This window comes from Rhinopithecus roxellana, chromosome 10 (genome assembly GCF_007565055.1).
Source record: "Rhinopithecus roxellana isolate Shanxi Qingling chromosome 10, ASM756505v1, whole genome shotgun sequence".
NCBI lineage: Eukaryota > Metazoa > Chordata > Mammalia > Primates > Cercopithecidae > Rhinopithecus > Rhinopithecus roxellana.
Genome location: NC_044558.1, coordinates 82,541,020 through 82,557,294, shown reverse-complemented (window position 1 = coordinate 82,557,294; position 16,275 = coordinate 82,541,020). Strand labels below are relative to the sequence as shown.

Genomic DNA, 16,275 nt, shown 5'->3' with positions numbered 1-16,275 from the left:
CTCTGGCACACCACTATGAGCTGACTTTTGCCAGGCAGCAGGGTCTCTGAGAATGAGCAAGCGCTCCTCTCTCCCTCCAGGAAAGCCACAAGCCCCATCAGCCAAATCGTTAAAGCTGAAATAACAACAGAGAGCAAAATCCCCCACCCAGTGGAGGGCCTGTGCAGGCCTCACCCAGAGGAGTTCACAGAAAGTAGAAGAAAGAGATGTCATTGTCCAGGCTGGTCTGCTTTGGGAAGAATCATCCCTGCTCCAGACTTGGGGTATGTGGAAGACATACCCCAAAGAGAACGACTATCATGTGATGAGGGATTAGAAGACATGAGGGGAGGCCTTCACTCAGCCTCAGGGGGGTCAGGGAAAGTGACCTGCAGGGGAGCTGGGAGGTGAGGAGGCACTCACTAGGCAGGGGTAGATAGGACAGATATGCTGGGTAGGGAGGCAGGTGACAGAGCGAAAGGTGTGTGTGGAGGGAGCCCTGGAAGCGTGTGGACTCAGTTGCCTGGGTGTAGGCTGCGAGGCAGGAAGTGGCAGGGAAGGGCCTGGGAGCTAGGCAGAAGCTAGATCACAAAAGTTTTTGTTTGTTTGTTTGTTTGTTTATTTTGAGACAGATGAGACAGAGTCTGGCTCTGTCGCCCAGGCTGGAGTGCAATGGCACGATCTCGGCTTACAGCAACCTCTGCCTCCCAGGTTCAAGTGATTCTCCCACCTCAGCCTCTTGAATAGCTGGGATTACAGTCACGCGCCACCACACCCGGCTAATTTTTGTATTTTTAGTAGAGACGGGGTTTCACCATGTTGGCCAGGCTGGTCTCACACTCCTGACCTCAAGTGATCTGCCCGCCTCCGCCTCCCAAAGTGCTGGGATTACAGGAGTGAGCAACTGTGCCTGGCCATAAAAGGAGCACAGTTTTGATGCTAAGGGAAGAAAAGGGTTTAAGCAGGAGAGGAGCACAATCGAATCTGGGTCCCAGGAAGAACGCCCTGGTACGTGTATGGAGAATGGAAGATCCCCTGGCATGGGCAGCTGCCCACAGGGGTGTTCTTTCCTGGGTTTAGATAGGAGGTGAGGCCCCCAGCTCTGGGAGCAGCAGGAGATGCCTCTGTGCTCAGCAGGTAGGCCAGGTACTTAGTGGCTTTATGAACATGAAATCTTGGTAGCTGAGGGCAAAGGGGAAAAGGGAGAGGCCAGGCTGCAGGTGAAAGTGGTCAGTGAGCCAGGCACAGTGGCTCAAGCCTGTAATCCCAGCACTTTGGGAGGCTGAGGCAGGCAGATCACCTGAGGTCAGGAGTTCGAGACTAGCTTGGCCAACATGGCAAAACCGTGTCTCTACTAAAAATAAAAAAAAAAAAAAACAGCCAGGCATGGTGGTGGGTGCCACTAATCCCAGCTACTTGGAAGGCTGAGGCAGGAGAATCACTTGAACCCAGGAGGCGGAGGTTGCAGTGAGCTGAGATTGTGCCATTGCACTCCAGCCTGGGTGACAAGAATGAAATTCCACCTCAAAAAAAAAAAAAAAAGGGCCGGGCGCGGTGGCTCAAGCCTGTAATCCCAGCACTTTGGGAGGCCGAGACGGGCGGATCACGAGGTCAGGAGATCGAGACCATCCTGGCTAACACAGTGAAACCCCGTCTCTACTAAAAATACAAAAAACTAGCCGGGCGAGGTGGCGGGCGCCTGTAGTCCCAGCTACTCGGGAGGCTGAGGCAGGAGAATGGCGTAAACCTGGGAGGCGGAGCTTGCAGTGAGCTGAGATCCGGCCACTGCACTCCAGCCTGGGCGACAGAGTGAGACTCCGTCTCAAAAAAAAAAAAAAAAAAAAAGGCCCGGGCATGGTGGCTCAGGCCTGTAATCCCAGCACTTTGGGAGGCCAAGGCGGGCAGATCACGAGGTCAAGAGATCGAGACCATCCTGGCTAACGCACTGAAACCTCGTCTCTACTAAAAATACAAAAAAAAATTAGCCGGGCGCGGTGGCCGGCGCCTGTAGTCCCAGCTACTCAGGAGGCTGAGGCAGGAGAATGGTGTGAACCCGGGAGGTGGAGCTTACAGTGAACTGAGATAGGGCCACTGCACTCCAGCCTGGGTGACAGAGCAAGACTCCGTCTCAGAAAAAAAAAGAAAGAAAGAAAGAAAGTGGTTAGTGAGTCCAGGTACACTCTACAGACTAGTGACTCAGCCTTCTCCTGCCTACCATGGTGGGACAGAGACCCCATGCCCCTGAGCAGCCACCCACCCTGCCCATGGGCTGAGATCTGCTCCTCACCCTGTGCCCAGACCTGTCCTGTGCTCAAACTGGGTAGAGGCCACAGGGTCCAGGCAAAAGGGAGCCACATATTTACCATCTGGGTTGCAGGGGCCCCAGCCCTGTTTACTGAGGACCCACCTGCTGCGAATTTCAGTTTATTTATTTATTTATGAGATAGGGTCTCACTCTGTCCCCCAGGCTGAAGTACAATAGCATGATCATGGCTCACTGCAGCCTTGGCCCCCCAGGCTCAAGCAATCCTTGTGACTCAGACTGTAGAGTAGCTGGGACTACAGGCGTGCACCCCACCACACCTGGCTAATTTTTTATTTTTTTGTTGAATGCCTTGGTCTCTCAAAATGCTGGGATTACAGGAGTAAGCCTTTGTGTTCAGCCTGGGAAACAGAGTTTCTAAATCAAGCTCCATTGCAGTGTCAGGTGAAGACCATGACCATTCCGCTTGAACAGCAAGCTGCCCTTTCCTGAGGATGTGGGGCATGGAGTTTACCTTCAGCTATCAGGGTCCAAGAGGGGCTCCCTCTCAGGGAGGTGGCAGAACATGCGGGCTCAGAGCATAGTTTCTGCAGTTCAAATGTCTGGGTGCAAACCTTCCTCTTTTTCTTTCTTTTTGTGTGGTCTCTGATAAGTTAACCTCTATATGTCATCATCTCCCCATCTGTAAGAGGAGGAGAAGCAATAGTACTGGCTGGGTTGTTGAGAAAATTAGATGCGAGCACGTGTAGTTGACGTACACAGGATGAGTTCAGGATGTGTGTGTGCTCAGCAACAGGGAACATCATTCCAGGATGCCACGCCCTGGCTTTATCCCAGCAGGGAGACTGGCAGGGGAATCGCCCTGGCTCCAAAGGCAGATGTCTCCATGGCTTCAAAGTTCCCCTGAAGGATGGAGTGAAGAGCCAGGCCTGGAAAACCCTTCATTTCCGGTGCTCAGAGGCTCCTGGTACAGCCAAGAGGTGTGGGGAAGGGTGGTGAGGAGGGCCCAGGCAGCATGGCTCTCTGCTCAGCCTTTTTCTAGGCCTGGATCAGCCATTGATATCAGCACTTGGGCTACAAGGACAGGGCAGAGGAGTGCAGCCGGGTTTCAGCTGTGTCTCTGAGCAGGATGCGGCTGGGGAGGAAGGCCCTTTTCATAGCTATAGGCACCAGGCCTGCTTGGAAGACCCACAGAGCATCAGACACCGACACTCCTGGTACATGCTGGGGCTGAGACTCAGATAGTGGCCTCAGCTGCTCCACTGTCATTATCGGGAGCCAATGCAGGCAGGCAGAGAGGGCTTCCTGGAAAAAGAGGCTACCAGGAGAGGCAAAGAGCATGAACGAGAGCCCCAAGCAGAGATTTCCAGACCCTGTCTCAATTTACAGCTTGCCTTTGCAACTGCCTATTCTCCTCTGCACTTCAGAGCCCTGAGATATTGTGGGATCATGTTCCCTACTCCACAAGTGGCGAAAATGAGGCACAGAGTACTGGGGCCAACTCACCCAAGGTGACAGCCAAGTCTCCCAGGCCATGAGTGACTGTGGTAGTGCAGAGACAGAGAAGAAGCCACAGATTGCATTAAACTGCAGAAACCTGCGTGTGCATCAGACCCCCCCAACCCCTACCTAACAGGGGCCAGGCATGGTGGGTGGCTGGTCTGGCAGGAATTGAGGGGAAGGGGAGGTCTGTTCCTGAAGGAGGGGCACTGGCCAGATGCCACATCTACACTCAGGGATCTGATGTGCCCTGCCTCTTCCCCTAGGGCCCTTCACCCAAGCCTCTCTCCCCAGAGCCCCACCAGGACCAAGCAAGGCAGGCTCTGCTCTGCTTGTTCTCCCAGCTCCCTGTCACAGGGGCATGGCCCTGTCTCCTGGCTAGGCCAGCAGCTTCTCCTGCTCATTAGCCTTGACATGGAATTTACTGCACAGCTGAATGAGGTAGGCAGCTTGAAGCACAGGCTGGGCTGGGGCCAGCTCACTGGAGGGAGGGGACAGCTAGGATTGGCCCTTGCTGCCAAAGAGCCTGACCCCAGGGTAGAAATGTGTCTTCTGGACTTAGTGTATGGCTCAGGGGACTGAGGGCTATGCCCCCTGTGCTGGGCTCACTGAAGCTGCCACTCAGGATGTCAGTGCGCAGGCGTGCACGTGTGCACACACATGTGGCGTGTGTGTGGGTGCAGGAGCCAAGGCCCATGGATTCAGGGCTCCTCTGGGTGGAGCAGAAGGTGTACGTGACCAGAGCCATCTCTAGAGAAGGCAAAGAATGGAACCAGGAGGACACTTACAAAGACATCCTCAAGATGACCTACTTGTGGTATACATGGGGAAACTGAGGGCCAGGGACTGGAAGCAACATGTTCGGGTCATACAGCTGGAGGGCCAGAGGTGGCTGGGGAGGCAGGAGGGATTCTGGTGGGACTCCTGGGCAATGCACAAGTCCACAGACATCCCCAGAGGATGCCACCTTCTCACTGGCTGCTGCCAACAGCTCATTAAAAACACAGCTCAAAAAAAACTAAATGTAAGGGCTCAAACTATAAAACTCTTAGGAGAAAACATAGGCATAAGTTCTATGACCTTGAATTAGGCAACGGTTTTGGAGCCATGACAACAAAAGCACAAGCAACAAAAGAAAAGATAGATACACTGGACCTCATCAAAATTAACAGCTTTTATGCTTCAAAGGACACTAAAAAGAAAGTGAAAAAACAACCTACAGAATGGGAGAGAATTTTTATTAACAATATATCTTATAGTAACTTGTATCCAAAATATATAAAGAACTCCTCCAATGCAACAACAAAGAAACAACAACCCCATTCAAAAACTGGCAAAGGAGCTGGGCATGGTGTTGTACACCTGTAGACCCAGCTACTCCAGAGGTGAAGTTGGCAGGATGGCTGGAGCCCAGGAGTTCAGGGTCAGCCTAAGAGGCATAGCAAGACTCCATCTCTAAAACAATAATAAGAATAATAAAGGCAAAGAACTTGAACAGACATTTCTACAAAAAGATTATACAAATGGTCAATGAGCAAATGAAAAGATGCTCAACATAATCTGTCATTAGGGAAATGCGAATCAAAACCATAATGAGATACCACTTCACACTCACTGGGGCGGTTAAAAAGACACAGAGCAGCAAGTGTTGTTCAGGGTGTGGAGCAATGGAACCCTTGTACATTGATGGTGGGAACGTAAAATGGTGCAGCTGCTGTGGCAAACAGTTTGGTGGTTCCTCAAAAAGTTAAACATAGAGTTACCATATGACCCAGCAATTCCACTCGAGGTAAATATCCAAGAAGAGGAAAACATATGTCCACATAAAAACTTATACACGAATATTTATGGCAGCATTATTCACTGTAGCCAAAAAGTGGAAACAACCCAAATGTCCACCAACAGATGAACGGGTAAACAAACTGTGGCCTACCATGGAATGGAATATTATTTGGCCATAGAAAGTAATGGAGCACTGACACATGATACAACAGGGATGAAACCTGGAAATATTATGCTGAGTGAAAGAAGCCAGACACAAAAGGACACATATTGTATGATTCCATTTATATAAAATGCCCAGAATAGTGGAATCTATAGAGACAGAAAGCACATTATTGGCTGCCTGGGGCTGGGGTGAAAATAGTGATTTCCTTTTTGGGGTAATAGAAATGTTCTAAAATTGATTCTGGTGATGGTTGTACAACTCTGAATAGGCTAAAAATCACCGAACTGTGCACTTTAAATGGATGAGTCATGTGGTGTGTGACTTATATCTCAATAAAGCTGTTATAAAACAAAACGAACAGAAACCAATCCTGCCTCTTGCACTTACTAAGATCAAAAAAATCAAATATGGCAAGCAGGAAGGGGCCTTGCTGGCACTGTGAGAGAGAGATGGGTCACCTCTAAGCATCTCTCTGCCATGAATGTCCCTCCTAGTGTCCAAAAGCTCAGTTTTCTGCTTATGCAGGAAACCTCATGTTTGAGGCAGTGGCGACTTTAAGCTGAGCATCTGTTTCCATGGTGACATGACGGGCTAGCCAAGGGCATCCTCGGTCAGCTTCCTGAACAGCAGGTGTGTGTGTGTGTGCGTGCATACACGTAGGCACACGGATGCACATGCATACACAGGCACAGGCCTCTCTAAGGCACAAAAATGTGCTATATCTCCATGGCCCAGAGCAACTAAGTCCCCTTCCAAAACAAAAAACAGACAAGACTCTGGGTGAGGCCATAGGTGAGGTCAGGGCAGGCATATGCCATCTCTCCCTCTTTAAAAGAGCTCCTGGAATATGGACCGGATTTTTCTTTTCTTTTCTTTTGAGACAAAGTTTTGCTCCTCTTGCCCAGGCTGGAGTGCAATGGCGCGATCTTGGCTCACCGCAACCTCTGCCTCCCGGGTTCAAGCGATTCCCCGCCTCAGCCTCCTGAGTAGCTGGGATTACAGGCATGGGCCACCACACCCGGCTAACGGGGTTTCACCATGTTGGTCAGGCTGGTCTCAAACTCCCAACCTCAGGTGATCTGTCCACCTCAGCCTCCCAAAGTGCTGGGATTACAGGTGTGAGCCACTGCACCCGGCCTATGCGGACCAGATTTGTAGTGAAAACAGCAAGCATTTCCTGGGTGCTCTAAGCTCCCACCTCTTCCAGTAGCATCATTTATTTGTGGCTATGTTAAGTGCTTTGCATGTAAGTTCTCCTTTGGTTACTGCAACATCCCCTTAGGAAAGGTGTATTAGTACTATTACCCCCAAGTCACAGATAAGATGATCAAGGCTATGAGAGGCTCAAACTTGTCCAAGGTCACACAGTTACTAAATGGCACAGCCAGGCTGTGAATTCAGACCTGTCATTCCAGAGCCTGCTCAGCCCATAGCACCAAGGTGTCTCAACGAAAAGACTTCAGCATAAGGTGGGTGCTCTGTAAATTCTTACTGAACAAATAAATGAACTCTAGTCCCAACTCTGACCAACTCCCTCTCCTGGACAAGTCGCTTCTCTCTGGTGTCAATTTCCAAACTATAAGTGGAGACAGGACTACCTATCGGCCCATGCCCTGGTGTAATGGGTGAATGTCCCCACCAGGCCCTTGGAATGTGACCTTATTTGGAAATAGGGTCTTTGCCGATGTAATTGGAGTGACGTGGCCACAAGCTAAGGAATGTTTGGAGCCAACAGAAGCTGGAAGAGACAAGGAAGGGTCTACCCGTAGAACCTTTGGAGGAAGTGCATCCCTGCAGACACCTGCCTCTCCGGTTTCTGGCCTCCAGAACTGTGAAAGAATAAATGTCTATTCTTTCAAGCTATGCAGTTTGTGGTTCTTTGTTATGGCAGCACCAAGAAGTAAGATACTTGGGATGCTGGCAGGCTCAGTGAGAAGGTGTGCAGGACAGGGGGTCCAGAGCTGCCTGCAGGAGTCTCTTTGGGCAGAGGCCTGGTGACCCACCTGCCAGCAGCTGAGGGTGGAGCCAGGACAGGGTCCAGGAGGGTCCCTTCCACCTTGGCCTTGCTGGGTGGCTGCGCAGAAGCCCCTGCCCACTCAGGCAGACTTCATGCCTTTCCCAGGACAGCAGGCTCACCCAGCAGCATCCTGTGTGGGCTCTGGGGAGGATACCTCCTGTCTCTTCCAGCTGCTGCTGGCTCCCGGTGCTCCTTGGCCCATACTATATCTCTTCAATCTCTGCTTCATCTTTCCTGTGTCTCAGTCCTTTCCTTTTCTTATAGGGAAAATCGTCATTCATTCAGGGACCTCTCTAAATCCAGAATGATCTCATTTCAAGATCCTTAACAAATTACATCTTCAGAGACCCTATTTCAAAATAAGGTCACATTCTGAGATTGCAGGTGGATGCAGATTCTGGGGGGCACACTGGTCACCAGTGGGGTGTGTGCCCACAATGGCCTCCTGTGAGTGAGCTTCAGCCTGCCTGCTGGAGAAACAAGCGCACTACCCTGATGGCCCCCCACTTGTCCCTCATCTCTCAGTGGGGCAGGTGGGGTCCTCACCACCTCCCACCCAGCCCTTGGTCACATACGTCTTCAGTCACCAGCACTTTCCCCAGTGTATGGCAACTCTTCATGCTGACCCCAGCACCCCTGGCCTTGCTGCCCACAGGTGACCCTGGGCTATGTGGAGTTCTGAGTATTTGAGCACTGGAAGGCAGAGCTGTGAAAGGGAGAGCACTGGCTTCAGAGTCAGACAGGGTGGAGAGCATGTAACCTCCAACAGCTGGAACTTCAGAGAAGGGGTGGACTAGGAGACCTCAAAGTGCTCCACTAAAAGCAATGCGAAAAAGGCAGCCCACCACATCTCTGGGCAGACTGGTATCATTAGGCCAGCTATGTACCCTTGGGCAAGTTCCTTGACATCTCTGAGCCTCAAGCTGTCATCTGGGGATGGGGATGAGCGGGGATGAGTACCACCAACTGTGCAGGTTATCGTGAGGATTAAAGCAGGTTCTGATCACTTGCTGGACACTGATTCAGTGGGCTGTGGAGGGGTGTGAGGGCTACAGTCAGTGGCAGAGCCGCTGGGACACAGACGGGACCCCCTGTACAGCACTTTGGTATTTTGTGAAATAGATGCTAGGTAAAGACTGGTCGAATGAAGAATGGATTCTAGTTCTACCTGTCACCAGGAACTTCAAAGCTGGCATCACCAAGGGCAGCCAGTCCTCCCCAAGCTGACCTCTGGCTCCCTACCAGTGATGGCGTCTGAAGGGGGCAGGTCTCTCCTGGCACAGCTACTCAGTCATGCCACGTAGGAGCAAGCTCTTCTCAAGTCACTCTGATCTCTGCCACATGAGCAGCCACCCCATTGTCCCTGCCGACCATTCCCCTAAACAGTGCTGCAGTGCTGTTTTCAGAGATGGTGGCAGTTGGACAGCAGAGACAGGCCTGGCTCCCCAGGGGCTGATGAAGGAGTTTGGGGGAGGATGCAAAGAAAAACCAAGACCTAGAAACCCCTGAAAGCAGCCGCTCCCAGGGTCCTGGCCAGGCCACCTCTGGCCACTCCCTTGGCAGCACACATTCGCTGAACACCTCGGATGGACGGCCCTCTCCCAGCCAGGCAGATGATTTTGTTTTCTCACCTTTAACATGGTGTATATTGAGTGCTGCTCCAACAGGGTGCCAGGCACTTTGACACGTGAGCCCAGCCCATCTTTTTCACAACCTTCCAGTTGGGCAGCTCGCACAGAGGAAGGCCTATTCCTAGCTGCCACTGGCTGGCAAGTGCCACAAGTGGAAAATGATGAACTAAGGTCTTCTTATTATTCTTTCCACAAAAATGCAGCAGCCTTCTTGAAGGCCTGTCCATCTCAGGAGGCCAGTGCAGACTGTGCCCTTGAGCCTGTGCTGAAACGTATGTGAAATCTATCTTCCCAGAGAACAGGAAGCACTTTCTTTCATCCCCCTCTGCAACTCGGCCCTCGGCACAGGCAGGGCACAGGAAAGTCTGGTGACTTCAACTTACTTTTTAGCAGTGTTACTGAGGTATGACTGACATACAATAAGCTGTACACATGTAAAGGAGCAGCTGGTGATTCTGACGTATGTTCACACTTTTGAGTCCATCACCCTACGGTGACAAGAGCCCTAGGAACCGTGGGTTAGAAAAAGGCCAGAGCGGGGACAGACAGGCAGGTGGGGCTGAGAAGAACGAGTGCCCTCAGGACCCAGAGGGGCAGAGGAAGCTGCCTGGAGGAGGGGCATTCACACCAGCCCTGCGGGAGGGGCAAAAGCTCTCAAGATGGAAATTGGGCTGAGAGTAGAGGTCTTGGTGACAGGAAGGGCACAGGTCGTGCGTCCGGTCTCCAAGTCGGGGTGGCCTGAACCTCTCCCCTCCTGCCCACCTGCTCTGCCCTAAGGCCTGGGAGCCACAGCACAGGCTGGGGGTGAGAGGGGAGATCCCTCCCAATACTGCCTCCTCCCCAATCTAGATACTGGCACCTCCTGGTCCTCTCAGCCTGCCAGGGTGCCCTCACCTCTGAGATTGGCAGCAGCCTCCCTTGGCCTACTAGGGGTCCCAAAGAGGCCACCTAGGAGCCCAGAGATCTGAACTCCAACCCTGGCTGTGGGCCTCAATTTCCCCATATGTAAAATGGGAAACTATGCTCTCTGAGAGCCTAGCTTAAGTTACAGATAAAGAAACTGACTGGGCGTGGTGGCTCATGCCTATAATCCCAGCACTTTGGGAGACTGAGGTGGGCGGATCACCTGAGGTCAGGAGTTTGAGACCAGCCTGGCCAACACAGTGAAACCCCATCTCTACTAAAAATACAAAAATTAGACAGGCATGGAGGCGGGCACCTGTAATTCTAGCTACTTGGAAGGCTGAGGCAGGAGAATCGCTTGAACCCAGGAGGCAAAGGTTGCAGTGAGCTGAGATTATACCACTGCACTTGAGCCTGGGGAACAGAGTGAGACTTTGTCTCAAAAAAAAAAAAAAAGAAAAAGCAACCAACAGGAGCACTACCCCCTTGGGTCTAGTGGGGTGTGTGTGTGTGTGTGTGTGTGTGTGTATGTGTCTGAGTAGGTGCATGTATACATGTGCACATATGTGCACATGCTGTGTGCATGCACGTGTCTGTGTAGGTGTGTGCATGTATCTGCATGTATTTGTATACATACCTGTATGCATAGGTGGCTGTGCTTGCATGTACATATGTTGTGGTGGACACACACGTGTGTGTGTGCACTAGAGCCATCGGTGAGGATGGAAGGAGCAGCCCATGTACACCAAAGAGGATATGAGCCAGAAACTGGGAAAACAGACCCACAGACCTAAACCCTGCCAGGCGACACTCACTGTCCAGCAGTAAGCAGACAGACACCCACAAAGAGGTGGAAGGCACTAGGTACCCAGGTGTGGGACTGACAGGAAACTGCGAGGATTCAGGGAAAGAAATCACTCATGCTGCCAGTGGAGATCAGACAAGCCTCTGAGAAGGACACAGCATGCGGGCTGGTCAGAAAGACGGGCAGAAGGACCCTTGAGATAACCTGGGGACTCTTCTGTTTCAAAACATACTCACTAGGGTAGCATTATTTAAAAAGAGGACAGTAAGTGCTGGTGAGGATGTGAAGAAACTGGAAACTTTATACATTCCCAGTAGGAATGTAAAATAGTGCAGCCACTGTGGAAAACAGTCTGCTGGTTCCTCCAGACATCAAGCATAGCGTCACCATGTGACCCAGAAATTCCCTTCCTAGGTGTAGACCAAGAAGAACTGAAAACAGATACTTGTATGCTAATGTCAACCCAAATATCCATCAATGGATGAATGGATAAGCAAAACGTGATCTGTTCATACAACGAAATATGATTCAGCCATAAAACGTAATGAGGCACTGACACATGCTCTGACATGGATGAACCCCAACAACATGATGCTGAGTGAAAGAAGCCAGACACAAAGAGCAACACAGTGAAGGATTCCATGTGTATGAAACACCCAGAACAGGCAAACCCAGGGAGACAGGTAGTACATTAGTGATTGCCAGGGGGTGGGGAGGGGGAATGAGGAATGACTGTTTAATGGATATGGGGTTTCTTTCTGGGGTGATGAAAGTGTTTTGGAACTAAAGTTAGTGGCTGCACAACATTGTGAGTATACTGAATGCCACTGAATTGTTCACTTAAAAATGGTTGTTTATGTTATGTGAATTTCACCTCAATAAAAGCAAAACAAGACAACACCCAATCAAGTAAGCCCAAACCCCCTAGTCCCAAAAGAATTTCTTCCAAATGCTATAGAGAGCTGACAACCTGAGCCCCATCCATGCAGACAGTAAGCAGGCCAGCGCCTTGCCCCTCAGAGGGCACAGGACCCACAGGCTTGCAATATCTTGGAGCTCATTTTGTTGGAGCTCGAACTGGGGGCTGTGGAGGCCAGAACCCAGCGATGCATCTGCCTGTCTAAGACCCAGCTGGGGCGGGGCTGGCCAGCAGGGGCCTTAAGTACGTGGGAAACTTCCCAGTCAGTAGTTCTCGCAGGAACCTATGGCTTCCTGGTAACGACGTGAGGGCAGCAGCACCTCAGACACAGCAATTAGTCCTCAGGCCAGAGACAGCACACACCAAGAACACAGAGGACACAGGTGCAGGGCACTAGCACCTGCGATGTGCAGCAGACCCCCTGCCCCATCATCAAGCTGTCTATCCCACACTCCCAGCCTCAAGGCCTGCCCAGAGGAAAATTACCCAGCCAGCCAGCCTGAGCAGGAACAGCAATAACCTCACCCCCAATCTCCCTTCCAAGCATGCTAGCGCCTGTCACAGAAGCACCTCTCCCGGCAATACCTGGCTTCTTTCACCTTTCTTTCTTTTTTAACAGGAAAGCAGATGTGTGCACACATGCTTGCTCACCCAGAAGGGGCACAGGGAAAGGCTCTGGAAGCTCAGAGCAGCAGTAATAACTCCAGCCAGCCCTTAGAGGCCATGGTGGCTCTCCCTAGCTGGGAAGGATGCCCATCTGTCCAACAGGCTCTCATGAGAGTGCTGCTGCTCATGATGTGTGAGGTGGGAGATGTTTCCATCCTGCCACAATCCTAATCAATGGAGCTTCTCAAAAGACACTGCATGTGTCGGCTAGATGGATGGGGCCTGGCTGCACAGGTGCAGGGAGGTCTGAGCATCTAACAGGGAACTATATGATGCTTAACAATTACATTCATTGGAGGCATAAAGATAGGTGTTCAAAAAAACCCTGGAGTGGCCGGGCGTGGTGGCTCACGCCTGTAATCCCAGCACTTTGGGAGGCCAAGGTGAGTAGATCACAAGGTCGGGAGATCGAGACCATCCTGGCCAACACGGTGAAACCCCGTCTCTACTAAAAATACAAAAATTAGCCGGGTGTGGTAGCGTGTGCCTGTAATCCCAGGTACTTGGGAGGCTGAGGCATGAGAATTGCTTGAACCCAGGAGGCAGAGGTTGCAGTGAGCCGAGATCATGACACTGCACTCCAGCCTGGTGACACAGCGAGACTCCGTCTCAAAAAAAACAAAACAAAACAAACAAACAACAACAAAAACCTGGAGTGACAGGTGTTTTGAGGAGCCCAGAGGCGATTCTATGCCCAGAACAGCTTTGGGATCTCCTAGGGGCTGGAGGTCAGTCCTTCCAATCTTGACAGCCACCAGGAGGCCAGGTGGAGCTGAGGGGCTGCTGTGGTCTGGGCTCACCCTGGCTTGGGTGGGAATTGAGAAGCAGTAAGACAACAGCAGCACTGGCAGATCAGCCTGGTCCTTGAATAGGCTGAGCTATTTCCAGAGTGCTCAGAGATGGGGGGCTGATTTAAGCCTCTTCCTCTCTCTCCACTCTCTAGAAATAATTATGGGGTAAGTGGTTCAAGAGGGAATTGAGTGGCCCTTCTGAAGCAGCTCAGAGCAAACAGCCCCCCAGAGAGGCTGGGTTCACCTTCCGTTCTTTTCCCAGCCAAGGCTCCCACATAGGGGAGCCTGGACAAACCCATGCAACTTCCTCAAGCTCCTCCCAAAAGGTGGCTGGGGCTGTAGGCTCTGCTGGGAGCTCATAGCTACCTCCCCTGACCTGGGTGGAAGGTGGGAGCCCAACAGGTGAAGCCAGGGATGGGAGGTGGAGGCCCTGCCTGACGAAGCCTCTCCCCAACACCAACGACTCAGTCTGATGCTGTAATTAAGGGGCTGTACAGCAAGAAGCTGCAGGAGGGCAAGCCCCACTGGGTCGCAGGGACTGGAGGCACTGATTTGCCCAGAGGAGCCAGAGCCAGGCCGACAGCAAGTTCATGATAAGTGTGGGAGGCCCAAAGACACCCAGGGACCCAGGGTGCAAGCCTGCAAGCCTTGGCTAGGGAATGATCTGGAGGAAAGCTGCCGGGCTAGGCCATGCCAAGCACTGAGGGTGGACAGGAGGCCAGCAGGAGAGCTGGGATGGAACCTCTACATAGAAAGGACTGCAGCCGGGACCGCAGCAAGTGGGAGCAGTGGTCCCATCTGGGGTCAGCCAGAGGCAGCCAGGTCTTGTGTTCCAGGTTGGTCAGGCACTGAGTAGGGAGACTGGAGGTGTCTCCTAAGCAAGAGTCTCTGGCTCATCAAAGGAGCCTGTCATCCTCAAACTCCTGCGAGCATCTGTAAGTGAGCCACATGTCTGACACTGCTGTTTTGCAAGCAGTCAGGGTGGTGAGGAAAGCATGGAGCTGGGAGCTAGGAGACAGGCCCTGTGCTCCTTGGCAAGAATTTAACATCTCTGGGCCTCATGTGTCTTCCTGTCTGTAGAATGGGGTGTTATGGACTGAATGTCTGTGTCCCTCCAAAAGGCCTGACCCCCAGTGTGATGGTATTTGGAGACGGGGCCTTTGGGTGGTAATCAGGTCTAGATGAGATCATATGGGTGGGGCCCTCACAATGGGACTGGTGTCCTTAGAAGAAAAGGAAGGGGGCCGGGCGCGGTGGCTCAAGCCTGTAATCCCAGCACTTTGGGAGGCCGAGACGGGCGGATCACGAGGTCAGGAGATCGAGACCATCCTGGCTAACATGGTGAAACCCCGTCTCTACTAAAAAATACAAAAAACTAGCCGGGCGAGGTGGCAGGCGCCTGTAGTCCCAGCTACTCGGGAGGCTGAGGCAGGAGAATGGCGTAAACCTGGGAGGCGGAGCTTGCAGTGAGCTGAGATCCAGCCACTGCACTCCAGCCTGGGCGACAGAGCGAGACTCCGTCTCAAAAAAAAAAAAAAAGAAGAAGAAAAGGAAGGGTGGAAGATGAAGGATTACTTAATGAGTATGGTGTATTTGAGTGAGAGATACCCTACAAGCACCATTTTCCAATCTGCGCGTGCAACAAAGTTACAGTTGTATCCTATACATTTACACAAATAAAAAACAGAAGAGAAAAAGAAAGAGAGAAGACACCAGAGGCTGCTCACTCCCTGCCATGTTAGGAAACAGGCAGAAGGTGCCCATGTGCAAGCAAGGAAGAGGGCCCTCACCAGAAACTGCACCTGCCAGGCCTTCATCTGGGACTTCCGGCCCCCAGAACTGTGAGGAAGTATGTTCCTCTACACCCCCACTTTGTGGTATTTAGTGATGGCAGCCCAGGCAAACTGAAACATAGGGAAACACAGGGATAACGTCTGGGCCAGGGAGATAATGGTGCTGAATGCAAGGGCAAGTGTTCACGTCGTAGGTGGTAGGACACAGCACTGGAAAGCAATCCAATGCCATGTGCCCATGGTGTGCCCTGTGTGCCTAGCACCGTGCCTAGAGGCCAGGGGTCCAGCACAATTCACACTTACCAGGAAGTTCTGGGGCAGGCACTGCGCTGTGAAGGCCACAACTCCACCTAACCCACATGTGGTGTCTGTGTGCTGGCGTGACCCACCCTCACCCCATGACCCACCCTTGCCCCACGACCCACCTGTATCATGTACAGCTGGGCAATGCGGTACTCCTCCACGGTCATTGGCAGAGGAATCCGATATTCCTTTATAATCATCTTGGAGTCCAAGCCTTCCCGTCAATGGGGAACTGCAAGTTGGGACTTCTAGGCAAGGTTCCTTAAATAACCATTACAAAATTCACCAAGGACCCCTGGGAGAGAGAGAGGACAGAACAGAACAGTCACTTTTTGCAAAGGCTGGTGAATACCGTAGCACAGAGGAAAGGCCCGGTCTAGACCTGAGGCTGGAATTCTGGCCTCTGATCAGGCATGATCCAACAGTGCAACTTCGATGAGCAGGTTCTCTCCTTTCCAACCTTTATTTTTCTTGTTTGCTAACAGCTACTAAAAGTACAAGTGAGAGGCTGTGTTTAAGCTCTCTGATCAATAAACAGCCACGGGGAAGTAAAGAATTGTCACTCCATTAGCAAGGGCCAGGGTAAGAACATTGTGCTCTTGTTTTACTCACAATCCTAACAAGCTACAGCATCTATTTCCCCGGTACTGACACAGCGAGTAATGATAGCTGGTCATGGAAAAGCAGACAGATCAAATAAAACTAAGAAGCACAGACATAAGACATTCACAAGTCAGCGGTCTGAGCCATGCCATTA

The 16,275-nt window shown here is 51.7% G+C and overlaps 1 protein-coding gene across 22 annotated transcripts in view; it reads right to left on the bottom strand.

The window, feature by feature from the left end:
- The window catches only part of PITPNM2 (phosphatidylinositol transfer protein membrane associated 2), a 171,208-nt gene that overhangs the window by 37,411 nt on the left and 117,522 nt on the right, over positions 1 to 16,275 (bottom strand). For all 22 annotated transcript variants that reach the window (XR_004059594.1, XM_030939048.1, XM_030939036.1 and 19 more), the window contains one exon: positions 15,641 to 15,813. Coding sequence is in view for 21 of the 22 variants with exons in the window: in XM_030939048.1 (XP_030794908.1) it covers positions 15,641 to 15,718 (78 nt within the window). In the remaining variant the exon portion in view is untranslated. The remainder of the gene's footprint in view (positions 1 to 15,640; positions 15,814 to 16,275) is intronic.